This window comes from Sesamum indicum, linkage group LG11, assembly GCF_026168435.1.
Source record: "Sesamum indicum cultivar Baizhima isolate 11 linkage group LG11, ASM2616843v1, whole genome shotgun sequence".
Taxonomy (NCBI): Eukaryota; Viridiplantae; Streptophyta; class Magnoliopsida; order Lamiales; family Pedaliaceae; genus Sesamum; species Sesamum indicum.
In genome coordinates, this window is record NC_142667.1 from 16,816,490 (window position 1) to 16,843,662 (window position 27,173).

General features: G+C 37.8%; 7 protein-coding genes across 8 annotated transcripts; 3 read left to right on the top strand and 4 right to left on the bottom strand.

Moving 5' to 3' along the window:
- Positions 1-727: 727 nt before the first annotated feature.
- On the top strand, positions 728-3,091 carry LOC105174619 (patellin-6). Its single transcript, XM_011096779.3, has 4 exons — positions 728-1,525; positions 1,639-1,763; positions 2,068-2,209; positions 2,621-3,091. Exons 1-4 carry the CDS (start codon positions 791-793, stop codon positions 2,885-2,887), a joined length of 1,269 nt encoding a protein of 422 aa, XP_011095081.1. The 5' UTR covers positions 728-790; the 3' UTR covers positions 2,888-3,091.
- A 1,610-nt stretch (positions 3,092-4,701) lies between these two features.
- On the top strand, positions 4,702-7,044 carry LOC105174621 (NAD(P)-linked oxidoreductase superfamily protein). The gene is made up of 8 exons (XM_011096781.3): positions 4,702-5,094; positions 5,281-5,331; positions 5,437-5,510; positions 5,715-5,802; positions 5,901-6,107; positions 6,175-6,246; positions 6,372-6,614; positions 6,728-7,044. The coding sequence occupies exons 1-8, from the start codon at positions 4,954-4,956 to the stop codon at positions 6,815-6,817; spliced, it is 966 nt and encodes a 321-aa protein (XP_011095083.1). The 5' UTR covers positions 4,702-4,953; the 3' UTR covers positions 6,818-7,044.
- Positions 7,045-7,367: 323 nt separating this feature from the next.
- LOC105174620 (putative protein phosphatase 2C 65) lies at positions 7,368-10,719 on the bottom strand. Its single transcript, XM_011096780.3, has 5 exons — positions 9,412-10,719; positions 8,668-9,000; positions 8,444-8,561; positions 8,109-8,332; positions 7,368-8,033 (listed from the first exon to the last, which is right to left on the bottom strand). Exons 1-5 carry the CDS (start codon positions 9,619-9,621, stop codon positions 7,629-7,631), a joined length of 1,290 nt encoding a protein of 429 aa, XP_011095082.1. The 5' UTR covers positions 9,622-10,719; the 3' UTR covers positions 7,368-7,628.
- A 131-nt stretch (positions 10,720-10,850) lies between these two features.
- Positions 10,851-14,368, bottom strand: LOC105174622 (methyltransferase). 2 transcript variants are annotated; one of them, XR_016062797.1, is made up of 3 exons: positions 12,287-14,368; positions 11,222-11,380; positions 10,851-11,116 (listed from the first exon to the last, which is right to left on the bottom strand). XR_016062797.1 is itself a non-coding variant. In XM_020697730.2 (2 exons), the coding sequence occupies exon 1, from the start codon at positions 13,853-13,855 to the stop codon at positions 12,290-12,292; it is 1,566 nt and encodes a 521-aa protein (XP_020553389.2). In that variant the 5' UTR covers positions 13,856-14,368; the 3' UTR covers positions 10,851-11,380; positions 12,287-12,289. The 2 variants fall into 2 exon arrangements, 1 of the variants encoding a protein (XP_020553389.2); XM_020697730.2 differs by having other exon boundaries at positions 10,851-11,380.
- Positions 14,369-16,957: 2,589 nt separating this feature from the next.
- LOC105174624 (Transducin family protein / WD-40 repeat family protein) lies at positions 16,958-20,637 on the bottom strand. The gene is made up of 12 exons (XM_011096784.3): positions 20,480-20,637; positions 20,170-20,333; positions 19,589-19,667; positions 19,102-19,281; positions 18,909-19,007; positions 18,341-18,509; positions 18,126-18,232; positions 17,905-18,044; positions 17,747-17,819; positions 17,440-17,555; positions 17,243-17,360; positions 16,958-17,157 (listed from the first exon to the last, which is right to left on the bottom strand). Exons 1-12 carry the CDS (start codon positions 20,525-20,527, stop codon positions 17,017-17,019), a joined length of 1,434 nt encoding a protein of 477 aa, XP_011095086.1. The 5' UTR covers positions 20,528-20,637; the 3' UTR covers positions 16,958-17,016.
- A 1,627-nt stretch (positions 20,638-22,264) lies between these two features.
- Positions 22,265-23,807, top strand: LOC105174625 (CASP-like protein 4B1). The gene is made up of 3 exons (XM_011096785.3): positions 22,265-22,723; positions 22,813-22,948; positions 23,315-23,807. Exons 1-3 carry the CDS (start codon positions 22,470-22,472, stop codon positions 23,504-23,506), a joined length of 582 nt encoding a protein of 193 aa, XP_011095087.2. The 5' UTR covers positions 22,265-22,469; the 3' UTR covers positions 23,507-23,807.
- LOC110012813 (putative WRKY transcription factor 33) lies at positions 23,757-26,530 on the bottom strand. The gene is made up of 5 exons (XM_020697729.2): positions 26,126-26,530; positions 25,874-26,002; positions 24,838-25,448; positions 24,578-24,739; positions 23,757-24,490 (listed from the first exon to the last, which is right to left on the bottom strand). The coding sequence occupies exons 1-5, from the start codon at positions 26,492-26,494 to the stop codon at positions 24,067-24,069; spliced, it is 1,695 nt and encodes a 564-aa protein (XP_020553388.2). The 5' UTR covers positions 26,495-26,530; the 3' UTR covers positions 23,757-24,066.
- Positions 26,531-27,173: the final 643 nt, after the last annotated feature.

The window sequence follows — 27,173 nt, forward strand, 5'->3', positions numbered from 1 at the left end:
TTTGTCAAATAATTTTACAACACATATGAATTAGATTCTCTTAATTTATTACAACATATTCAAATGTTTCCATTCAAATACATTTTATAAAGATATTTTTAAATTTATAAAATATTAAATCTTATTTTAAAAATAAATTCATGAAGTATTTGCATAAAATAAGATTATTCAACTTATAAAATGTTGATAATAATAAATTTATATTTAATTTGAAGAAATTTATCATAATTTTAAAAATAAGTCAATAACTTTTTTCTCTTCCTAAATGATTTATCAAATATTTTATAATATGTTTTAAAAAATCGTTATAGGATTGGCCTACCTCTTTGAAAATTTTACTACCAAAAAGATTTTGGAAAATTTGACGAACAAATTCCAAATGCCTGTAGGGTCCAAATTTTAAAATTCATGACTTTGTTTTGTTTCGATTTATTTATTTTTATATTTCTATAAAATACTAAAAAAAAATAAAAAATTGAAACACTATCTTTGTTTTCTACTAATCTTTCTTTTGAGACTCCACTCTGCCTCTGTCTCTACCCGCGCGGCTACTCACTCTCACACTCACACTCACGCACTCTAATATCACATCACCTCAACCGCAATAATTACTTACTACTACACAGTAGCACCCCACCCCACCCAGCCACATTATTATTATATCCCCCACCCAATGCCTTCTCATCTCTTCTCTCCTGCTCCCACCCCATAATTAACTTTTATCCCTTTTACTTTGTCCCCCCCCTCCAATATTTCCCCCCCTTACGTTTTCCATTTTCACACACAGAAAATGGACATGGAAGCTGCAGCTACTTCACCACTCTCACTCCAAGAAAATCAAACCCCACAAATCTCCTCCCCAAAGCCCTTCAAGAGAAGCTTTGTCGCTTCACTAATGGAGGCCGCTGCTCTCCGCACGCCTTCTTTCAAAGAAGACACATACTTCATTTCCCACCTCAAGAACTCCGAGAAGAGAGCACTCCTAGAGCTCAAAGACAAGCTCATGTCCGTCCATGGCCCCGACTCCATGTGGGGCATCCCACTCTTGGGAAATGCCGACGAGCGCGCTGATGTTATCTTGCTCAAGTTCCTCCGGGCGAGGGATTTTAAGGTTCAAGATTCGCTCACCATGCTCCTCAAATGCTTGGGTTGGAGGAAGGAATTTGGGGCCGACGTTGTTTTGGAGGAGGAGTTGGGGTTTAAGGAGCTTGAAGGAGTTGTGGCTTACATGCATGGATATGATAGAGAAGGGCATCCGGTTTGCTATAATGCATATGGGGTTTTCAAAGATAAAGAAATGTACGAGAGGATTTTTGGAAATGATGAGAAGCTGAAGAAGTTTTTGAGGTGGAGAGTTCAGGTTCTTGAGAGAGGGATTAAACTGCTGCAGTTTAAGGCTGGTGGAGTTAATTCCATCATTCAGGTCACTGATCTCAAAGACATGCCTAAAAGAGAACTCAGAGAGGCTTCTAATCACATTCTCTCACTCTTTCAAGATAATTATCCTGAAATGGTAGCCAGAAAGGTGACTCAATTACCACTCCTTCTTCTTCATCTACCTACCAATATATATAAAATTTCTTGATATCTTTGTCTTTGAAGATGAATTGTGTAAAGATTGCTTTATGTTTGGTGCAGATCTTTGTAAACGTGCCATGGTACTTTAGTCTGCTGTACTCAGTCTTTAGTCCATTTCTGACTCAGAGAACCAAGAGCAAGTTTGTGATCTCCAAGGAAGGAAATGCTGCAGAGACGCTTTACAAGTGAGTATGGTAACAACATTTTCTGCATTCAGACAAAACTGCGTAATTTTCTCCTCAAAGATTAAGCCAAATATAGCATTTACCATTATTATTTCGCTCAGCTCAGATAATGACATATTTTGAATAATTCGATCCAGTCTAGGGGCAAGCATTTAATGCTGCCCGAGTTTCGTATTTATCTAAGTTTTCCATTTCTGGAATAAAGATGGTGTCATCTTCTGCTGTTATTTCATTCCTACTCGTATGTTTGATTTCCAAACTGCAAATGATCTATCTTCTTGACGCGGTTCCGTTTTTCCGTCAGATTCATTAGGCCAGAGGACATTCCGGTTCAGTATGGTGGACTGAGCCGGCCCAATGATAAGCTGAATGGCCCCCCTAAACCGGCTTCCGAGTTCACTGTCAAGGGAGGAGAGAAAGTGAACATTCAAATTGAGGGCATTGAGGTAAAAACCACCTCCACATTTTGGCTCTGCTCTGCTCTTAATTCCATGTTCAAGAAAAGCATATGTGTAACAAGAAGCAAGCATCATCTCTTATTAATATTTTGCTAGTTTTGGTTGTGCCCCAAATTCTGCTTGTAATTGACTTTTTTGCCCTTTTTGTCTGTCTTGCTTTAGATCAACAATTATACCTCTAAAATTATTTAATTGTTGTCATTTCTGTGCCCTGTTCCCACACCACTGACAGTATTAAAAGTATTGTACTTATTTGCCAAATTCAAATCCAGGCAACCCAGCGCTTCTAGATTATCTATCTTTGCAACCATATATATATATATATATATATATCTTTGTCCGAAGACGACAAAATTCAAAAAATTTAAACCAACCCTTTGTTGCTGTGAATGATTGTAGACTGGTGCAACAATAACATGGGACATAGTGGTGGGAGGCTGGGAACTAGAATACAGTGCGGAATTTGTGCCAAACGCCGAAGGAAGCTACACCGTTGCCGTGGAGAAGCAGCGGCATGTTGCGGCCGATGAAGAGGCGATTCACAATTCCTACACTGCAGGAGAAGCCGGAAAATTGGTGTTATCTGTCGATAACACCGCCTCCCGCAAGAGGAAGGTGGCTGCATATCGATACATTGTTCGGAAAACGGCCGCAAGTATCATCTAGAATGAATACAAGAAGAGCTTTTGCTGTGTTTTTTTTCTTTTCCTCTTGTTTTTTTTATTCCAGCATTTGCTGTTATGAGGGATTGTCTGCTAATGTTTCGACTCTAATATCATGATGTGCTTCTGTGCATGTAAATGGTGGTGGTATTGTATAATTGAGCTGAATATTGCGATATATAAAGTTATATAAATATATTCTCTCTAACTTTAGTAAATTATGTTAAAGTCCTAATTAACCAATGTTTAGGATTTAAATGTTTTGTCTTAATCTATTAATGTAATGAAATTATTATGATTAATTTCTTACCGATCTAAAAGTATCATTACATCAGAAGCGGTAGTTCCAACTTGTGATAAAAAGGCTGATTATAGAACAACTGGTTGGGGCGGATGTAGAAAGAATGATTTTGTTTGACTAAGAGATTACCTAAAAGTGTGGTAAAGAAGATAAAAGTATCTTAGGATCCTGTGTTTAAGCATCATGTCCCCATTCTTTTTGCATTTGTATGTATTATGCTTCAATTTGGATTGTGTATTAAATTGTGGTTGCAATAATTAAGGTTGGGGCACGGTTTTTTTTAATTGAATGATTAGGGGAAATTGGGTTACTTTTTTGAACATGGGTCTGGTGATGGGTGGGTCAGTGGGCGAAGACTTTTGAAGCACGGTGTCGGGTGTGGTCTGCACTGCCCTGCCCTGGGGTAGTGAAAAGGAAAGGGAGAAATCAGATATGAGTTTGCTTCATTTTCAATCTCTGCTGCTCTGAATCCTCTGATATTTAGCACGCTTTCTTGGAAATCGTGAAAAGAGAAAATTAAATTAAAGGTGTGTGGGTAGGGACCTCAATTGATGTTGGGGGTAGGATTTGCAAGTTTATGGAAATTGATGGGCTACTTTTTATATTTCGTAAAAATAATGGTGAAAATATTTGATTTTTTCAAATCCAAATGTTTGAGTTTATGAAGATGATGTTGCTCTGAGCATTTGTTTTTTTTAATGAAACCAATTGGGAGATGAATGTGAATTAAGAGATTGAGAATGAAAGAGGAAAAGGAGAGAGTGAAGGGAGTTGGGTAGGAGGGAGCAGGCGGTCGGAACGGAATCTATGTAAAGGGGTTTCTCACATTGACAGTACTGGAATTGTGTGTGTGTCTGTCTGTCTTTGCTTCTACGCTCACGAAATTGGTAGTACCACTTTGTTTGCTTCTTCCAGATCAATGAAATCTGTGCTCTCTCCACTCCTTTTCATTTGTCAGCACAGCACAGCCCTTCTTTTTTTCTTTTTGGCCCTTCATTTCCAGGAGGGCTCATCTCAATTCTCTCTCTCTCCCTCTTTCTATTACATTCAAACTAAAGGGTTTTTTTCTTTTAATAATTTCATTGTAGACATCTGTACTAGATTTTGAGTAAATGCGAAATGTCATAAAACTTTTGTCCTACACGTGTAGTACGTAGGTCCGACAACCATTCTATTACATTGGTGAACTAGGAAAAATTATTTTTATTAAATCAAGCGATCCAATCATCATATTACTCCCAAAAATATGATATGATTGAATCGATTGGAATACGGACACCGAACACTCACCTTAATGTTGATTTCCATTGCATGATTCCGCATTCCTAAGCAGTATTTATTCATCTAGAAGAAGGAAAGTGGAAACTGTGAAGTGGATCTTGTCTACCATTTCGGTGGTGAAATTTAGATGGGTAAGTTGCAAGACCGCAACTCGGACTCAAGCCCACTTATGGAACAAGCTGGTCCAAAATGACCAGTTCAATACACAAACCTTAAATTCTGTTTTTCATATGTTTAGAGGCGTTTGTGGATCCAAGTGAGAAGCAGCAGCAAACGTGTCAAGAATTGGCGCAAGATTTGGACGCACCCGTTAGAACGTGTCAAGCATGCATAATACTTCAACAGAGTTGCAAAACAAGTGCACTTACATAAATCTGAAAATGAAAAACTAGTTCCAGATGAGATGAAAGCAGAAAAGAGATTGTTCATCTGTTAAAAATCGGAAACATATTAGGTAGTAAAATTGAGAGAGATCAGATTCTGAAATAATGGCACAGGCAACGCTGACTCCTCATGGTGAAAAGGTGGAAACATTCAGGTTGCTTAGTGGGCACCTTATCCCCGCTGTCGGCTTAGGCACCTGGAAATCCGAAACCCCCAGAGAATCCGTTTGCAATGCTCTCGTTCAGGTAAATTTCTTCACTCCATCACAACTAAAGGGTTTTGGTTTGATTTTGCTGAAACCTCTTCTGTTATTCTTTAAGTTTGGATTTGGGTTCGTAAAATCTCACCATCTTGAACATATCAATTTTCTTTTCATGATTGTGTAAGAAGAATAAATCATTTCCTCATTGTCTTAATGGCGGCCGGTGCAGGCTGGTTACAGGCATGTGGACACAGCGGCCCAGTATGGAGTTCAAAAGGAGGTTTTGTTTAGTGCTTTTACCACCTATAGATTCGTTCTTCGAGTGTAAATAGTGAGATTTTAGCTCAAAAATATTAAGCATGTTTCTGTCTTCACTGTTCGACAGGTTGGAGCAGGAATCAAGGAAGCCATACATGCAGGAATAGACAGGAAGACCTTGTTTGTTACATCGAAATTATGGTATGCATATATGAGCACTGGGTTCCACTTCGATGCTTATTTTTTTTAAGTTACAATATATGTTAAGTGAACACATGGCAGCCCCTGCCGCCAAGATGTAATCAAGAATTCATCCATTATATACGAAAAACATCAGACATCAACTGTGGATTATTCACATCAGTTGTTTGTTTACATGTTATAATGGTTGATCTTGGCATGTAGGTGCACTGAATTGTCTCCTGAAAGAGTGCGGCCCGCACTCTTGAACACACTTGGCGAATTGCAGCTTGACTACCTTGATCTCTATCTTGTAATAATCCTACTCAGTTTTCTTTATGCTACAAAATGAGACATAGCTGTTAGAGTTTTAATCAGTCTTTTTCTGTCCGTCTTTGTGGAAATTTTAAGATCCATTGGCCATTTCGCCTGAGAGACGGGGCCACTAGACCTCCAAAAGCAGGGGATGTTCTGGATTTCGACATGGAAGGAGTTTGGAAGGAAATGGAGAAACTAGTGAAGGAAAATCTTGTACGGGACATTGGAGTCTGTAATTTCACCATGAAAAAACTCAATAAGCTATTGAGTTTTGCTGAGATAAAGCCTTCAGTGTGCCAGGTAAATATGCTTTACTGTTGTTGAGTGAACAACTATGAACTGCCAAGTCCCTTGTTTTTTGATTCAGATGGAGATGCATCCCGGGTGGAGGAACGACAAGATGCTGGAGGCTTGCAAGAAAAATGGCATCCACGTTACTGTAAGATTTGAATACTTGATCTTGTGCTAAACTATCAACATATGTTGAGCAAATCATACTTTTTGTGTCTGAACCGTAGCAGCCAAGAATCTCAAATGCCTTAACCAATCAAGGTGATTTTGCAGGCGTATTCACCACTGGGTTCACAGGACCAGGGCCGAGATCTCATCCACGATCCAATGGTGGAGAGAGTGGCAATGAAACTGAACAAGAGCCCAGGGCAGGTGCTCGTGAGATGGGCTATTCAGAGGGGCACCAGTACTATTCCAAAATCTAATCATCATGAAAGGATCAGAGAGAATATACATGTTTTCGAGTGGGAAATCCCCGAGCGGGACTTCCAAGCACTTTGTACCATCTCAGATCAGGTTTATACATACATTCAGTTATTACTATGTCTGAGTGCATCTGAACTGGCTTAGTAATCTTGCATCATGTTCTTGGACTCCACCCAACTTATCCGAAATCTTATGTCGTGCAGAAGCGTGTACTGGATGGGGAAGAGTTGTTTGTGAACAAGACGGATGGACCTTTCAGAAGCACAGCTGATGTTTGGGATCATGAGGACTGAGGGGATGAGCGCCTTCAGCAAATGGACGAGCCCCCAAACATAATCGTCGTTTGACATAGATCATGAAATCAGAATGTGGAGAGCGTGTTTATGATGAATCTCGTATCTTAGTTGTTCTTGTCCCTTTCCCTATGTCTGATACAGAATAAACTCTGCATGGAAGTTGTACCTAACGCACCTGTTGGACCATTTTCAGTTGTAGAGCTAACACTCGCGACAGTTGCAAATCTGTTTGCAAATACAGGCTACCCCAACTACTTCATATCCGCATAAGTAGACTTGAGTTCAGGTCAAGAGATATTATTGCATCTGAAAACTCTGAACTCGCCGTACAAATCCTGCATTTTGATTTGCTTTATATTTGGTCATGTTTTTATTCGAACAACCACCAAAAACCAATAATACAAGGAAAAAACTATTTTACAACTTAAATTTTGATTCTTGTTCAGCTTATTCAAGCTTCAATGAATAACTTCGATTCGCAAACTACATCAATTTCGGTTAAGGTATTAAAAGGAAGAAGGAAAACGTGAAAATTTTGAAAAAAGAAAAAGAAAAGATAAAGGAAAAAGATTATGTTCAGTTACAGGCGATGCTTTTGCATCCAAACAACAATAGTATGCAAGAAATGTACAGGCATATATGTGTGTGTGTGTATATATATATATGTGGAGTGCCCGTGTGCCGCTTCCGTTCCATGTGTATATTCCGCTTCTTGTTTGCATTGAACCAGGAATTCTTACACTACTCTTTGCCTTGTATATTTCCCAACTATTTAAAAGTAGTTGAGGCATGTAATTCAATCCCTCATTTACTCTCCAACGTACTCAAGTTTCCTTGCTGGCCTTCTCCTCCTTGGACGGTTCAGTGTAGGATCTGACTTACCAGCTCCAGTTTTAGTATCCTCTGGGCTTCCGTCAATTCTGCAATCCAAAACTGTGTCAAGTGCGTCATCAGTTCTCCCGGCTATACTCTGTGCTTCTAGCTCAGTAAAATTAAAGCTAAGCTCAGTGACTTCTGATGCAGATTTTGTGAGTACGGGCTTCTGGCGCTTGAAGAACAAGCAGACGACAGCACAATCATCGATCTTGGCACGAGGGAATTTGTATTTCCATGCCCTGACTGCTTTCTCTACCAGTAATTTCCCTGCCATTGATCGTTTTCGTGCTGATGCCACAATCTTTACTACTTCATCATTTGATAGTGCATCCCATATCTGATACATAAATATGAAAATTTAGAGTGGAATTTGTGTAAATATGAGGTGATAGCTACCATTTTATTATCTTACGCCATCAGTTGCTAGGACTACAAATTCGTCTCTTTCTGTGAGCTTTCTGTAAGTAACTTCAGGTGTTGAGATGAGGCCAAAGTCCTTTAAACAAAAGTCCCCGAAAGCCCTTGCCATGGCTAGACCAGGGCAGTCTTCATTAGGCATCCAAATCCGATACACGTTTGGTTCTTCGTCCATTGCCATAATTCTGCCTTGGCAACTTGTTATTCGCTTTGCTTCAGCTGATTAATGCACATAGCAGCATAGAGATAAGCCAATTATAACTGAATTGTATAAAGATCAACAGCAGATATGTTTCAATACAAACAGAAGACGAAGGGGATATCACCAACCTGGAAGATGTGGTTTCAGATCAACTGTCAGTTGTTCAGAAACAAGCTGTTGACTTTCATTCCTTGTGCAAAGGACTGCACGAGAATCCCCTAAATTCGCAATTATCAAGTGTTCACCCTGAATAAAGTAAGCAGTTGAACAGAACGAGGCAACACATTATTTGATCATATTCTCGTCCAATGTATGCATATATAGGTTGAAACATATATTTGTAGTGCAATACCTTTCTAAGCACACAAACAGACGTCGTACCACTGCAGTAGGTCTCAACCGAACCATCCGCCCCAAGTTGTTCATCCATCTCCTGGAAGCTCTTGGTCAATCTAGCTTTCCATGATAATAGTAAAGGATTTTTAGATTCCATATTTTGGTTGCGGTCATCAGCTCCAGTTTCAATATCAAGAACAGCATTCTTCCCATCAACGCTTGATTGTTTATACAGCGAAGAAATTTTTGCTGGCAAAAGATCACGGACATATTGTGCCACCTTGTGGCCAGAAGGTCCGTGTCCATCAAACACAGCACAAAAGAACATGTCTTTGTCCCCTGAAAAGCTCTGAAGACAACAGTGGAAGCATACTAGTAAGATCCTTATTAATTCCGCGAACAAATTCATGTGTAAATATGACTTCTTTATCATCAATGTAGACGTGTGTGTATGTGTTCAATTCGACCATGATAATGATGAATGTGTATGCAGTCAAGAAGTATATGCTAACATCTTTTGAAGGCCCAAACCCCAAAAGGGAAGGGAAAGGAGCAGGACATGGATTCTTTAGACCTCACCAATCAGTCAGGAAACTTTATACAAAATCTATCAACGTAAGGAAAATAAGAAAGCATGTGAAAATCGGAAATGTTTCACGAGGATGAATCAATATTGAACATTTCCCAGAAGAAAAAGAGAGAAGAAAAGCACAATGCACAGGTGAAATGGCAAGAAGAGGTGATTATTTTCGTTATTTACCTCCCAGACAGTCATGGCATCTTGGTTGGTCCCTTTTTTACCTTGCTGGGTGTACATAGACACATATTTAGAGGATCCCTGGTGCCGGACACGTGCACCAGCATGGCCTCTCAATATGATATCCTCATGTTCAACCTCTCTTTCTTCATCTTCTTCTTCAACAGGATATTCAAACCTGCCACCAGTATGACATGAACAGCATGCACCCATTTTTTCGCCCCCTTGATTGTTGTCTCAAGGGGTGAATGAAATGAAAAAATGAATGCAGGGAGAGCTCAGGGGCTGCAATTCAGATTCTTGAATGCGATAAAGATTGATGTGTTATCTACAATTTGTTCGCAAAGAATTATACAGGGATGATTACGGATGTTGTCGTCACGAGACAACAGCCGTTCAGGATTCAAGCAAGACAAAGGAAGAAGAATGATTAAGAGGAGCTAAACAACGTCTGCATCTATCATTGGTAGGGTTGAATTTGATGAAATATGGTAATGAATCATGCAAACGTGCAAATCTCAAGACATGCAGAAAGGGGCCGTTTTGGTTGAGAAAATGGGCATTAAGACGCATACATGCCACAATGCCACATCTGCTCTCACATTCACCTCTCCTATCTACCTCATGCCACTTTTTTCTCTCCTCTTCTTTCTCAATGCGACTTCTTTTCCCTTTTTAGGAGGAGAAGGATGATGATGACTATTATGCCCTTTTGGTTCCTATCTGACCTATCTTTTACTTACTATTATTATCTTTGACTCCACCCACGCATGTGAATTTTACAATGCAACCTTTTCTTTGTCTTAATTGTTAAATCCAAAATGAACCTTCCACTTACAGATGGAGCCATACGGATTAAGTTTCTTGAATATAACTTGCCATCTGTAGATGATCATAATGGAATTTATCTACAATTGGGACATATATGATTATGGTTTGTTGGCTGCAATGATCTTTATTTTTATTATATAGTTATTGGTGTAATGTCATCATGCCATAGTTTTGGTGGGTTCTACTTTCTAGTGCCAATATAAATATAAGTGGCCACCCACGCTTCTATCCTTTGGGTGCGGGTTTTCTTTATTCTTTATATATATACGTATGTTGGTATGTATTCTTTTCAGATGATGGGTAAAGGGCAATACTTTAGACAGAATTCCAGGCAGCCGCTTCATCAATCAAAACGAGTACATGACTAAAAACTGGGCGTTTGATTTTAGGTGCCTGAGCCATTAAGGTTACAGCTATACCCCCAACTGGAACAGCTATGTTATATTTATGACAAACATCAGGACCACCATTCTTGCAAGCCCTGCCTGCCTCGACACAAATGTCATACACACTGAAACGGATATTTTGAGCAGAATAATCTAAAAGAGAGAGGACACCAGAGATCATTAGTAGCATCAGTTGAATCTGGAGTACACATGTAGGAATCCAGCTAGCGGAAGCAAGCAGAAATTAATATATTCCTTAAACGAGGAGTAATGTCATGAACTAGTCATTACACAAGGATTACAACACAGTGAAAGATGGCTCGGAGAAATCATTTATGTAAAACCAATCAAAGAGACAATTATGCTACATGGGAAGTGATATCCAGACTGCTCGCAGATCACCATATCTGAAATAAAAGCTGAAAACTCGTTCCTGAAGCCCTTTTACACATTCCTGCTTCTCAATAGGTAATTAGTGTCATAGATGTGTGCTGGGCAAAGACGTAACCAATCAACACCATAACAAAGTTCAACTCAGCAGTAAGCAGTGGCATCAACAGTATACTCTTTAAGTAACTTCAAGGACCTGCTCTTACCTTGTGAACAGAAATTCAGGAAATGTATAGTTTACAACAGCATGCAGTTTGCCATTCTAAACTCGTGCAGCTGTCAGCAAGAATTACAAGCGCCTTGATATGACATACAAGGCATCCAACATCGATCAACCAAGTTGATTCTCAATGAGAATAAAATCTCTGGAAAGAGAATTCAAAGTTTACAAACAATAATAACGGAATTATACAAATACTTCATTTAATCAGTTTCAAAAGCATCAATTGAACTTGGTATCCCTATTCTTAGTGAAGGAAAATTTATAAACCATGAAGAACTTGATCAATTTGATGATGATGCTCCGACTCGATTGGTTTTTCCTTAACTCTGAGCAAAAGAAATCGTGATCATGTACAAGCAAGAGAAGTTATTGCTAATAATCCAATCAGGCCATCATGATTCATGAAGGCCAAGACCAGGATGGACAAATAAGCTATTAAGTACCAATTGTACTGCAGTAGCAAATATCCATTTCTGAAATATCAGATGTGTCTCCATCAGAATGCGCCTCAATAAACACATCTATAGAAGCTTTTTCCTTTTTCCACTGGCTTTAATGTATTAAATTCTTCAACAAGAAGAATATGAAGAGTTAACAACTTGGCAAAGTTCCTTACTAAACACATTTATAAAAGTTTTTTCTTCTTTTCAATGCCTTTAATTTATTAAATTTTTCTGCAAGAAGAATATGAGGTGGTAACATTGCCAGCAGTTCCATACAAACAATTTCAGGAAAGTGGCACAACCTCATTTGGAAGTGCAAATGAACTTTTCAGCATATTTATCGAAGCTATCTGATAATTACATGCACAAACCAATTAAAGAGGTTCACAAATTTAAATGAAGCTATCTTTTTAATTACATTGCACTATGTCAACACAAATTTTGCTGAAGAAGAATTATGAAAACTTTAACTATGACTTTTCTTATAAAAGAAATAAATACATACGGAATTGGAGGGTCACAATACCAGAACAACTATTTTGTTGGCAGAAAGGGGAAAGGGGAACTGGAAATTGAGAAATGCTACAGAAGTAGATAGCTGTTACCAGTCACCACCACTGATGGACTAGAACTCCACTTTTTCTGAGAGAAGTAAACAAATTCAAGCACTGCCCATACGTTTTTTGGTACTTCGCCGTCCTCTCACCTGGACAACACTTCTGCCACCTATTATAATGGCATTCAAGAAACAGCTCATCAATCAAGCAAATAGCTCCCGTTTCAAACAATCTGGGAATCAAGTCAAATTCAGTCCCTTCCACGTCCATCTTCATAACCACATAGTCCCTCTCCGACACTGTATTCATCAACCAATCAGCAAAATCAAATCCTTGAATCTGATCGACATTACCAGATGATGTAGAACCATCAGAGGACTGAACCGGTTGAATCCTGCCCATTCCTCTGCCTTTCTCCACTTCTTTGTGACCAGGGTCCCCATTAATCTCAAAATACAAGGTCTCATTCCTTACCCAAGCCGCATAGGGCAGTAAAGTAACCCCTTTCTTGGACTTATACTGATCATGGAAAGTCTTATCTGCTTCAATTGCATAAATCTCAAATGTCTTGTTCTGCTTTGGGTATTGCTTCCTAAACCAACTCACGATACTTGAGCCGTAGCTTCTAGCTCCAACATCAACATATACATACTTTGGCTTAAAACTAATATCAACCATTGAAGGCAAATACTTTATCTTCTGGACATTTTTCTTGAGTGTAATCCACGGTTTTTTGGGTTCTTCCTCTATCAGAGGCTCTGCCTTCCTTATCAAATCCAGCTTATAACTTGGAACCGAGCATTTATTCACTGAATCACTACTAGAGCTTTCAATAATTCCTTTGGAATTCACCGCTTCACTAAATTTTTGCAGAACAATTTCTCGAACAAATGGCATTTTGGAATCAAACCCACCAAAATCTTGACTCTTTACCAATCTACAAAAATTGAACAAACCAAGTAAAGATTCAAAACTATAGGTATCGTTTGCCCCCGTGTGGACGACCAGAAACCCTTCGGGCTTCATCGTCCTCCCAATCTCCGCCGCTAAATCACCCGGCCTCACCGACTTTTCTACCACCCCACCTCCGCAGAAAACGAAATCAAAAGTCTCATCACCAAACGGCTGCTTAAAACCCTGGCCTGAAATCACCAAGGGCTTGAAACCTTTCTTAGAAATACCAACGGAATCCTCCACGCCGATCTCCTTCAGGGCGAAAACATCAGCTCCTGTGGCCGTGTCGACACATAGGGTTTTAAAATTAGGGCTCAAAATGGCTTCAGACATCAGATCCTGAAAAACCGAGGAGTAAAACTGCACGGCTTTTTGGAAACCTTCCGTTGCCCATAGATCGGGGATTTTCTTGGGCGTCAAAGGCGCCTCTTTGCCGGATGATGAAATAATAGCAGACGAAGAGGATGTCGCCAACTGCCCTACTCCGGCAACGACGTTGAAATTCTCCGGTAAGGTGAAGAAACAGAAATCACCGACGTCACAGGATTCACCACGGATTGTGACCACGTAAGCAAATCGCAAAGCGATCACAAGCACGCAGAATAGAAACAAACGCACCAGAATATTTCTCAAAAAGCTCGGCTTCCCCCCACTCGGCTCCATCAAAAACAAAACAATCAAAAAATTCAAAAAAAAAAATAAAAGAAAAAAAGAATCCTTTTTGCTGTGATAAAATGTATGTATAACAGTATACTTATATCTCCGAAGAAGCCAAAGTCGAAAAAAGAAAGAGGGCAGAAAATTATACGACTATCGAGAGCAGAAACGAGCAGAAGTGTGGTTAGCGCCGACGAGAGAGCAGACGGGGGATGGATAGGAAAAGGGCAAATTGAAGGTAAATGGAAAGACAAAACGGGAACACATACTGCGGCTGAATGGTTCCAAACTCAGTTTGGTGAGCTGATGAAATTTCTGCTCATAGTATCTGTCACTATTATCACTAATTCTTACCAGTAATAAAACTTGATTCTGCAAGAAAGAAGGAAACAAAAAAGTAGTGAGAGAAGGAAGAAAGAGTGTAGGAATGAATGGGGAATTTGGTTTTAGTTTTGGGAGGAGAAAGAAAGAAATTGCTAGATAACGCGGTGGAGAAGACGACGGGGGTGGGTGACTGAAGGAGCCGGTTGACTTGGCGAGCCCATTGGGTACTTATCACATGCGCCTACCCCTTCACACACCTTTAATCATTCATTCATCAATCAATCAAAATACCTTATTCTTCTAATTCTATTTTAATAATCTCAATATTATTATTAAATCTTTTATTATTTTTTCTAAACTCTTTTATAGGTTAATTACTTAAAATGAATAATGTGGATGTGTTTTTTTTAATATAAAACTAAAAATTATATTTGATTATTTATTTTGTTGTTGTCTGTTTTTTTTTTTTTTTGAAAAAAGAAAAAAGAAAAAGAAACTGATAGGAAGAAATGTGATTGGTGGGGTTTGGGGTAGGAAATTGTGAGCGGATGCATGTTAGAGTTTTTGGTGAGAAGATGCCACGCGGAGAGATAAGCTGGAAAGGCGAGTGCTGTGTTGAAAGTGGGACTAGGTTTAGGGATAAATTACAGTTGTGCCACTAGACAGCTGGAATTTCGGGATTCTGCTTGCCGGTGTCCCCTCCCGTCTGAGTTGGGGGTGGGGGAGTGCTTTTACCGTTAATTTCGTTTGCTTTCTCTAATTTCAAGAATGGTTCATGATTTATTTAGTTGAGGGTTTTTAAGGACAATAAATATATGGTTTTGTGTGTCCAAATATTACATCAATTACGGATAAAAATAAGAATAATTTCTTTATTTATTCGTCATACAAACTTGATTATTTCACTCAAAAATTTAATACTTTATCTTTTGGGACAATATTTATGAAAATCAAATATCTATTTTTTTTAAAAATGAAATTTTGTTGCAATTTCAGACATATCTTAAATGGATTGGGCTTGTCATTAGTACATATAGATTGATATGTAAGAAGTGAAGCTATGACCTACATTTTGGAAATTGAAAGGAACATAAACTAAAAATCTGGTTTCTTCCATATAATTATGATTAGAAAAAATGGAATGTTGGAGATTTTAATGGTGATGTCATTGTTAATATTTCATTTTGGAGCATTAACAAAGAAAAGGATTGATAGGAATAGGATGATACAAGTTGTTATCAAATTCAATGTTGCAATTCAAACCAGAAATAAATTTAATGTTGCGTGTAGTTGTTAGATCCAATTCACTTCCACTCCATATAATTAATTTAATTTGTTTCCCAAGAATGAATCAAGTTTCAAGTTATCCATAATTATGATGATAACTAAGGGGCAACTGTCAATTGGCAATTGCAACATTAATTACTATTAGAGTGGTGAGTGAGGGAAGAAGGCAGAGGATAGGAATCTGTGTCCAATCCAACAACTAATTAAACACTGTAATAATTAAGTATGGTAAAATTGAAATCCCAAGATGTGCGTTAATGAGCGAATCAAATACCGTATTGGTAAAAGAAAGGAGGATAGATAGATATTAAGGAAAAACGCATCTGCTTGTTAAAGAAATGGGCCATTCTATGGAATATTACACCTTTTTTTCCCTTTATATATCTATTCTATTATTACATATATTTGTAATAATTGGTAGCTGAATATTAAACAATACTTTCCTTATTTTTCAACTCCACCTTTCTAATTTTCAAACTTTTCGTATTTAATTTCCAAAATTCAAAATATTTATACTAAATAATAATGCTCGAATGAATGATGTATTTTCTAACAAAATTTAAGATATACCCTTTCCTTATTTTTCAATTTCTAAATTTGATAAGTTGAAATTTCTCATTTTTGAATTTTATTCATTACAAGCTCCCCACAATCATTATTATATTTTATTGTCAACATTTTTTTCCATCTTTATTATTTCAAAGGTATATAATTTATTTTTGTAATATAAATACATCATCTCCTCCCCTTTTTAGATTGTCTTTTTAGTTTATAAAAGTAATATTTATTCAATTATTTCAATTGCTATATCTCTTTGTATATATATTATGAGTTTTTTTTAAAAAAAAACAAAAATTTATCTAAAAACAACCATTTCATTTTATTTTTATAAAATATCTTCTAATTATTAATTACTTTAATCTGTGCTATGCACAAGACACACACTAGTATATATATATATATATATATATAAGTGGTTTTTAAAATTTTCAAATAATTACTCGTTTTATTTTTTATTTCTGTTATAAGCTTATTATTTTCTATCAAATACACTAAAAAATTAGGGTGATTTTTTCATAGAGAAACCTAGTTGTATTTCCATTTCATTTTTTTATACTGACAGACAAAAAAAACTTGTGATTGTAAGTATTCAAAGAGAAAAGGAGAATTCTTAAGGAGGGCTGTGGTCTTCTTTGGATAAAAAGTTTAGAGGAGACTGCCTGCCGACCTACCCAATTCACAGGAATGACAAGAAAGTAGGATATGATGAATGGTGTGTTGAGTTTGTGTATTCTATGCTGCTGTCGGCAGTACAATTCAGGAATGAATTTCCCATAAAAAAGTAGGTGATATTGGATTCAGATCATATTCAAGTAACCCTTTCTTTATCCATCAAACCACACAACACAGGTTTCATTCACCCCCCCCCCCCCCCCTGCTTCTTTGGCTTAATACTCTGTTCAGCCTTTTCTGCTGGATCACAAATTGACGCAGGTCTGGAATAAATTAGTAAATTGGGAGAAACAAACAAGAAGATGAAGAGATTTTCCGTTTCTTTACATAGATGAAGCATCATTGGCAGGAAGTGCCATTTCAATATTTGAAGGCATTAATATGTTGAAGCCATCCGCAGCAGTGGATATCACCATTCCAGGTATCTGTGAATGCCAATGAACTTCTTTCAAGTCCTTCTGACCCTGCACCATCAAAATATTTGACTGTCACATTTCGTACGGCAAATAGATTTTCTATTTACGGCGGAGAAGCTAAAAGAGTCATCACCTGATGAACAAATAGAAGTTGTGGTGGCAAATCTGTAGGGGCATTTACTTGTTCCTTTGTCTGCGCCTTGAACTCAGCCTCCTCTTCTTCATCTCTCTCCAGAGAAAGGTCCCATATTCTGAGATAAGAACGACGATTGTCAAACAAAATGCAAGTTAGAGGGTCATCATACAGAGTACTATCCAGAGGCTTCTTACGTTAGTTGATTGTCTGATGAAGACACTGCCAAGGTGGAGGCCTCATGTGGACTCCACTCAATGGATGTAATGGGATGTTTATGGTACTCAAAATGTGCAACTACAGAGTCCCCTTCCTGCGCAAACAGAACAGATAGTTGGAAAGGAAAAACAAAAAATAAGCAAATCTGTGTCTAATATGAATACACGGATGAACAAGTTCTTCTTTTGTTGCTTCCCCATTCAAAGTGATAAAAAAGGTAAATGAAAACCAGGACTACTGGCCTGCACCTAATTAAATTCTGGAGAAGTTTATACCATACAGTACCTTTAGCAATCTAAGATCCCGAATGGAAAATGACCCATCATCACTACCAGATGCCAGCATACAGCTTGCCAGGCTAGTAAAAAAGATAAACAACATAAATCAGGATACTCAGAAAATCCCAGTAGGATACCGTGGCTCAATAAAGGATGTTTAAGCACCTGTTCCATGTTATCACATTTACATCAGCTTTATGTGCTTTAATAGAAACTGCAGGAGACTTTCCCAGACGGATATCCCAAATTGCAACATTTCCATCAACAGAGCATGAGGCAAAGACATATGGTTCTGTAGGACTCCACTGTAAATAAGTAACAAACAATTATAACATAACAGATGGCAAGATTCAGAAAATATCAAGGGAGTGCAAATGTGATTGTACCTGTAAGTCTTCCACGCTTGCAGTATGACCAACAAAAGGATTAGGATCAATATTCCATGTTGAATCTGATGCTGGCTCCCATAGATGAATACAGTTTTTGCAATCCCCTGCAAGTGTAAAAGCACAAAACCAAAGAGCACAAAAATCAGAAAGTGTTTTTTCCAGTAATGCAATCAGATACTGTCGATAATAAGTGGAAAGCAATCATGCTATACCTGACACGAGCCTTCCAGCAACAAGAGGACTCCAGTCTATGGCATAGCCTTCATCCTTGTGTCCACTAAACTTAACTAAAGGAGCTTGATTGAACACAGTGGATCCTCCGTGTATAGCTTCTCTATCTGATTCTATTAAAGCATTTAAATGAGAGCCGAAGTCCCACACCTGACAAGCATCAACAGTACTAAGAAGAACTAGCATATATTAAGCATTTACAATATTTTATGGGTTTAGATTACTTAAGAAAAATAAAGATTGATTGCCTTACTCTCTTAAAATTTCTAGAACTTTATGCTGCATCAAGGTAACAAATTACTTTCACTTCACTCAATACACAATGAACATGAGAGCCAATTACCATTTTCTTCAGCATACAGGACTCATGTTTTCTGTACTTTCACTTTTTAGTGATACTATATAAATAATACTGTGCCAAAACTAATATATGAGATATCTAAGACTACAAAAGCTTAAAGTTCTTGCATTATGCACAGAGCTGAACAAGGCAAACCCAAGCTGAGGTGATACACAAACTAAACCAAGTCCTATGGGGCAGAAATTTACCTGAACATGACCAGTATCTGCCCATGATGCACAAATATGAGGATTTTGTCGCATAGCACGTATGCGGTTCACACCACCTTCGTGAGACACTTTGCGTAGCTGTCGGTTCATTAAGAGAAAATAGAAAAAGACTCAGAAGGAGTGTGGAAAAGTATGCGTAGAATCAAATCACTGCAGCTCTACATCAGTATACCTGCAAAATTGGGGACCCAGATCCACCACCATGCTCTTCATCATCCTCATCACTATCACTACTCTCACTATCCATGTCAGAACCATCTCCGTTTGCCTTGTTTGGCACTAATTCACGTCTCTTGCCAGAAATATTTAATATCTTAAATATTCCGATAGAGTTCCAGGAAGCTCTCTCTGCCTACCAGTGGGGATATGTAAAATTGGTTAACAGAATATTTGAACAAAAAATCAGAGACAAAAGTCATACTCTAAGCATGTCATGGTTTGTGCCTGATTCAATGAAAAAGCCTAACATCTCGGGAAAAAAGATGGGTGGTGTAATTATCAAACACGCGCCATCTTCTTATTACATAAAAACTTGCATGTATGTCCCTATATGACTAATATTAGCATTTACATACCAAGATCACCATATATGTATTCATCTGCATATTCACTCAATTAACTACAAATCATACACATGTGGGCAAAGATTCAACATTTACCTGTGTTCCGGCGACACAATACACGGTATGTGGAAACTCAGTACGCACCAAGCCCAATGAATCACGCAGTACATCAAAACTACCCAAGTGAAAGTAAATGATCAGTTCCACATTCACATGCATCTTCATGATAAAAAAAAAAATTAACAAAGAGAGCCATCAATATTGAGATCACATTACTACATGAAGTGTTAGCTAATAAATATAGTTGCTTGTAAGTGGATTTAGTATAGCTCCCAAGTTCAACCTTTTCTTACAAGCATACCAATTTAACCCCCATAAAAGGGGGTCCAAACCCAATAATTTATATTGATATGTCCCCAAGAACAGTGATATCACAGTTTCTATCAGCATGCATGGACATATACATAGAAAGCTGCAGTATCCAATAAGGTGGCATGTTATATTAAGCATTCTTGTTAATACAAACCGTCAGCTGAAATTTCACTACTTAACATAAACGAAATTGTGTACCGACCCCACCTACAAAATAAAATAAAGAAGAATAGATAGATAAACGCACAGAGAGAGTACTAGGACCCAGCAATATGGCAAGAAAAAGGAACAAATTGGAAAATTACCTCAAACAAGGCCAACCTATGTGAAAAGCATGCAGAGTATTGTAAGCCGAAGGATCACACTGAAGCTCCTCTCCTTCCTCCAATTTGTCTACACCAGGTTGCCACACCTTTGCCGCCACCGAAGGCGCCGAACTAGATGATGATCCTTCACCTTTCTTCGAACCCTGTTAAAGTTGCCAATTTTTTTTACGGTAAAAACAGTCCCACTATTCAGCAACAACTTATATTGAGAAAATTCAAAAATTTAAGGGAAAAAAAACATACTTGAAAAAAATACTCAATTCGAATAAAAAAAGATTGGATTTTGGACCTTGTTCTTGCGTTTTGCCTTTTTGGGATTCTTTAAGCTCCGAACCATCTTTAAATTTTGAAGATACACGAACGAGAGCTCACGGTCGGAAGAGTGGAGAAAGGGATTTGCAGAAGGGTTTTGGGATTAGGGTTTATACTTGATTGCCTTGGGAAATAAATAGAAAAACCCCAAAAAGATTGAAGCAGATATGGGCTGGCCCAAGGGATTATCGAAACATCCCTATAGAGGCCCAAATAAACGTGCTCTGAATTGAGAATTGGGCTGAGCTTAAATTTTAGTTTAATCGAAATTAAATTTTTTCAATACTGATTTTTTTTCTTTCTCCTTTCTTAGATAATGTGTAAATAAATAAAAAAATTTAATGAAAAATTTTTGATGAAAATATTGGTCTACAAACTTGATTATTAGAAACGAACTCCAATCCAATATATTTTCATTTGGCTCTTCAAATAGATGGTGAGGATTAATCTTAATCTTATAGTGAGTAGTTTTCAAAAACTCTTGTTGTGCATGATGCGTAGTTTTAAAATTTTCAATATTGATTTTTTTTCGTTCTCCTTACTTAGATAAAAGTTTCTAAACTTATATATAGAACTTTTTAATCTTCTCTTAGTATTTAAATTGGTCTAAAACTATCCACAAATTTTCCTATTTATATAAAATATTCTAAATTTTTTTAATATTCTTAATAATATTTTTAATATTAACCACTAATCCTCTACGTCATTTTGAAAATTATTCATTTTTTTTCTAAAAAAATAAAAAAAATTCTATCAGTTCAAGATATTTAAAATTCAAAAACATCGAGTCATGTACATAGTGTAAGAGATGAAGGTGACGTTCACATTCGATTAACTCAGATACAAAATTAATTATTCATGATAATACAATTATGAGATCAATCTTATCGTTTACTAAACTCGCTTTGCTTTTGAAAATTATGTCAATATTTGAAATGATTTCTATAAAAAGATAATATTAATAAGGACTATAATGCATAAAAAAAATCAATTTTTTCCGACAAATCAACATAATAACAATGATGCGATAAGTATCAGTCTGAAAGGGCCGAGGAAAGATGTAAATATGCATGTAAAGAGTATGAAGTAGACGTACTCTGAAGAAAAGAGCCATACCGGTGTGAATAAAATTTCCGACCAAGCTTCTCGAGCTGTCTCCCACAATTTTCTTACAGGATAGACGCCATTAACGCAAAAATTACAGGGATCTTCTCTCCATTCCTTGGGATATTTCTCCCTGGCATCCACTGCCTCCAAACACTAAATGTGATTTACAAAGTGATCACCTGGAGATCGCATGTTAAATTTTTTTTCCCCTTTTTCCCTTCAATATTATTACTTGTGTATAACTCAACCTTCACTCGTAAGTATCATTATTGTTCTATAGTTAGTTTCATTGGGTTAAATAGTAAAAAAGTTTGAAATAACATGAGCAGTGAGCAGAGCACAAACAGGGGATTAAGCTTTAATTGTAGAGTGGAGTTGAATCAGAATTCAAGTCAACTCACCCTTGGAAACTTGGGTTGTCACTTACGCATAGGGAACAGTACCCTACCAAGATTCCTTAACTTGTTTGCTGTTATTATAACCTATGGTTTTCTACACTTTTCCAAACCCCTATCCACCTACCAATCAACACCTGACATCTCAATTTGAAGGGAAGTAAACTTCAATCTGCCAACTACTCTACGCCCGAATCACGTATTCACCAGCCAGAGAAAATTATAAAATAAAACGGGGAAAAAGACAGCTTCAGATAAAACGGAGGCTGAGTTGTCAGTTTGATAGAGAATACAAGTTGGAACTTAATGAGATAGACAACAGCTCATTTGCTTCTTCTCTTCAATTTCTGCCTCTTTTTCTTACACACCAAAACAGCATTTCTTGTTCTCGAAATTTCTAAAAGTAATCTAAGTTTTCTTGATTGATAGAGACATTGTTGCATCAGTAGGAAAGTTGAGGCAGTTATGTCGAATCCCGATGATTCCAATCCAGAGAAGGTCACACCGTCGGCGCCGGCCGCCGCAGGTATGGAGAGCAGGGCAGTGGGCGGTGGTGGAGTCTCCAACATAGTGAGTCGGTGGAAGCGAGAAGATCTTCTGAAGAGAGGCTCAATCGCCTCGCGGGGCTTCGGCTTCGTTTTCTCTTTTCTGGCTTTCATCATCATGGCTACTAATAAGCATGGCGATCGGGAAGATTTTGATAAATATGAAGAATACAGGCACACTTTCTTGCTGTTAATTATTTTTTCTTTATGTTGTTTGTCTACTGTTTGATCCTCAAGATTAATTTTGATTTTCCGATTTCCAGGTATGTATTGGCAATAGCAATTCTGGCAACCTTGTATGCTGGATTGCAAGCCTTGAGACAAATTCATGAACTTTCCACCGGTAGAGAGATGTTTTCGCGGCAGAACTTGGCCGTGGTGGATTTTTTTGGTGATCAGGTTGGTCTTCCTTTGCACTTTTCTTTGACAATTTTATTTGAGATGCAATTATGTTTTATACTTCATATACATCATTTTGTTCCATAGTACTGAAATTCGCTGGAAATGGTCTGAGTACATAACAAAATGATCTACCTTTGATGTCTAAAAATAGTAAGCATTTAACTTACCTTCTAGGTGGTCTCAACTCCAATCTGAATTTTCATATATGAGAATTTTCTACCTGAGTTCAAGTGATTTAGCCCCTTGTTTCTGGGCAAAGAATTCAAGATCATAAGATAAAAGAAAAATTAAGGCAATTTAGGAGAATTTTCTGTGCTTTCTTTGTCTCTAGATAACCACAGTGAAGTTTCTGGAATTTTGCAGATTGTGGCATACTTGTTGATATCAGCAGCCTCATCTGCTGTACCTTTGACAAACAGAATGAGAGAAGGGGCAGATAACGTATTTACCGATGCCTCAGCATCAGCAATCAGCATGGAATTCTTGGCTTTCTTCTCCTTGGCGTTGTCGGCTCTAATTTCTGGATACAAACTCTCTAATCAATCCTACATCTAATCACCATTCACATGATTTTTTGTGTTATGTCAATATTCTTGTTCATGTAATTCATGTTTATACAAGGAGGGTAGTTGCTTTCTGCAGATGCATTGCTTTGTAATTATATAGTTGTAAAGTGAAGATCCTCTAAAGAACGGTTTTTTTTTTTTTTTTAAATCTTTTATTTTTTTTGGAAAGGAAAAAGAAACACTTCTGTAATATATATTGTCATGTCTGTATTTATTACCTTGGAGCCAAAACTTGGTGGTTTGAGAAGTAACAAAAATTTATTAAGGAGAATTTCAATACTTCTGACAGAGGAGTCAGCCTACTGAAAACTTCTCTGAGAATGAATATAAAGCCCCTAACACATTTTTTTTGTTCTATTTTTCTTCTTTGTGGAACTAAAACGTATATGCGGCCGCTGTCCAGCTTCAATGACGGCAGAACAAATGAAAAAATACCCCCTAATCCCTATTGTAAGATTTACAACAAAATGCCAATATGATCACAAATTATTTGTCACACAACAGTAGCTAAGCATTTGCCAGTACCCAGGATTTGCTCCCAGGGCATCTTCAGTCTAGAAAAGAGTCAAAAAATGAGTCGTCTCCAGGTTCTTCTTTGGTTGTGGCCAGGGAATTCTGTCCCTGCTGCATCTGACTAATATAGGCACCTGCTGAGTTTCCAAAACCTGAAAATGCAAGACCATCTGTGTTCTGAAGCATCTGAAGAGAGTATGGTGTTTGGTTTTGCATCGTTTGCATCCCAGTTGGGTTGGGGAAGTTCATCCCATTAGAGTTGCTGCTCATGGCAGACGGCTTTAGAGTTGTGTTCATGGCTGGTTGTCTGCTCATATTGTAACTCCCACTACCTCGTGCTGCAGGGACATCATGATTGTGCTTCCCTTCATATGTGGTGATCACTGCCCTTGAGTCGTGGCATGCTCGTTCCACATGTTTCCTAACCGAACAGCCATTAGAAGTGCATTTGTAGTAACTCCTGCAAAACGTAGGAATAGGTGAGATTAAGGTACAATATTTGAATTCCTTTTGTTATTACTTGAATATGCCGGCAGTTGGTGTTCACCTAGGATTTGGGTTGCCCTTGACCACTTTCTGTCCATACTTCCTCCATCTGTAACCATCATCAAGAATGTCGATGTCGCTTGTTGTCTGAACTACAACTCTAGGTTCTCGAACTGTTCTACTTCCAGAAGCTGACACCCCCTCATTCTCGTTTTCCCCCTTCCTGAGAAATCACATTATTATTTTAAAATACGGATTCATTCTTCTTCTTCATTCGTTGTGTTCAATTTATCATTTCAAAAAATAGAGTTTTATGCTTACCATCTCTTGGCTTCAGGCTCACTCTCATCATCCTCTCTTGAGTTACTCATCGAGGAGCCCTGTTCAAAATCATCATCGCCAAAAGAAGCTGATGAATTCTCTGGGGTTGTCTCGCCCTGCTTCCGAGCATTTTCAAACAATGAGTTCGAGTGGTTACTGTACTCCTGATTCTGAATCAAGTTGGAAGATGATCTTCTAGTGGATTGGGGCTTCGGATGGTTGTGGCATCCTTTATACACTATCTCGGTAATATGTCCATCCAGATTCTGTTCGACCTTCTTCTTGGTAGGACAGTTTGGGAAAGTGCACTTGTAATAACTACGAGGATTCGCGCTTCCCTTAACTTGCTTCTGTCCGTATTTCCTCCAATTGTAACCATCGTCTGATTTTCTCTGCTCCTTAACATATTGTGGTGGTTGAGAGTAATGCATTTGGCTAGGCGGCGGCGGGGCAGAAACACCGTGTACGTTTGTTTGAACTGTGGAAAGCTCTGGAGGAAAACTATGTAGTGGGGCAGGTTCTGATTTCAACCCAGAATTTAATGTTGAAAAATCAGGTTGCTTGTTAAGTGAATTGAACGTGCCATCTTCTTGTTGCCTTGTGAATGAATCCTGTTGGATGTTAACTGTCAGCAACCAGAGTTGACAATAATGAGCTGTAATTGTGATGATTGCTGTCATTAGTTGACATTAATATTAAGCTACCAATTGTTTTTTTCCTTGTGATCATAATTAATCTTCAACTTGTAATTGCTTTATGAAAGTAAAAGGTAGAGTTTGAGGAAGAATGGGTAAAACCGTAAAAGCAGAAGTAGGTATATGTTAGATTGAACTACCATGACAACATATATAGCAAACCTCACTTTTATTTTTCAAGGTAAATATATATATATTCGAAGTCGACATAGTAAAAAAACATTCCAGAAGAAGGGAGATTGAGTTTATCTTTATCCATGGAAACAGCATAAGTAACCACACACACACACATATATATATGTATAAGGTGTTGAATATTGATGTAAACATGAATAGTATACCGTTGAAGAATTGGAAGGCCTTGTTTGGGATAGGAAAGAGAAATCAGTGTAGTTGGTGGTGTCCTCCTTGTCCATGTCCTTGGAGGACAGCTCGGAAAAGGTTCCGGTGGTCGTTGGAGATTGAAGAACCTACGTACAGAAGAAGCACAAACAAATTAAGTGTCTAATCAGATGTGTGTGTGTGTGTAGTGATAGGAGATATATATATATATAAGATGAGTTAATTGAAAAATGATTAGGTAGTGAACTTACATTAGAAGAGGAGAAGAGGAGAGGAGAATGAAGAAGAATAGAAGGAAAGGAAAGATAAGAAGGAGAAAGAGGAGGTGATATAGGGAGAGAAGCAGAAGCAGCAGCAGGTGGGAATGAGTTGTGCTTTGATAACAGCACTTCATCATCAGAATTCAGACACCACTTACTACTGATTAGTGAACATTCTTCTTCTTCTTCATCAGCATCATGTTTACCAGTTGCAAGAAGATGAATGAAAGAAGAAGAAGAAGTCATATATAAATTTGAGAGGGTGGTGGGTTGGTGTTGGTGATGATGAATAGAGGTGGTATTATTAAGAGAAGAACAAGTGTTGAAGCAGCTGCCTCCACCTGAAACTGAAGAAGCCATTTGGAATTGGAATATGGAGAGAGAGAGAGATGGAAATGTGTGTATGTAAAGGTAATAATATATAAAAATAGTTGGGTTTGAATTGTAGAGAAGAGCAACAGCTTCAGCTTGTTCTGAGAAGGCAGAAGAGAGGTTTGACTGGGGAAATATGATGTGTTGGTCAAAGGTTGTGGGTTTGACTGCGTCTCGGTCTGGATTGGGTGTGGGCTGTGGGTCTCGGCCTCGGCCAGACGGGAGGTTGGAGAAGTCGGGATCCATCATCCATCATCCATCATACATCATACATCATCCATCCATCCATCCCTTCCCTTGTGGACGCTAATAATTATATACATGGAGTGGGGAAGATGAATATGCATGACGTGCATGCTTGTTCCCATATTATAAATGTATATGTATATTAATTAATTAATACTTTGTCCTCATTTTTACTCATAGGTTTTCTTTCTATACGCTATATATGCTCAAAAACAATGAATGAATAGCACTTAACTGCAAGACATGTTTTCGAGTTAGTTGCGCGCGCAAACATTTTATGTAAATTTCGCCTTATAATTAATATTTTTGGTTCAGTCTTACTTATATTTCATAGCAACAACGAAAATCAAGAATGCAATACTAGACGTGGACATGGTCGGATATCCTCTTCCACACTCCGTACAACTATGCTCATGCGGAT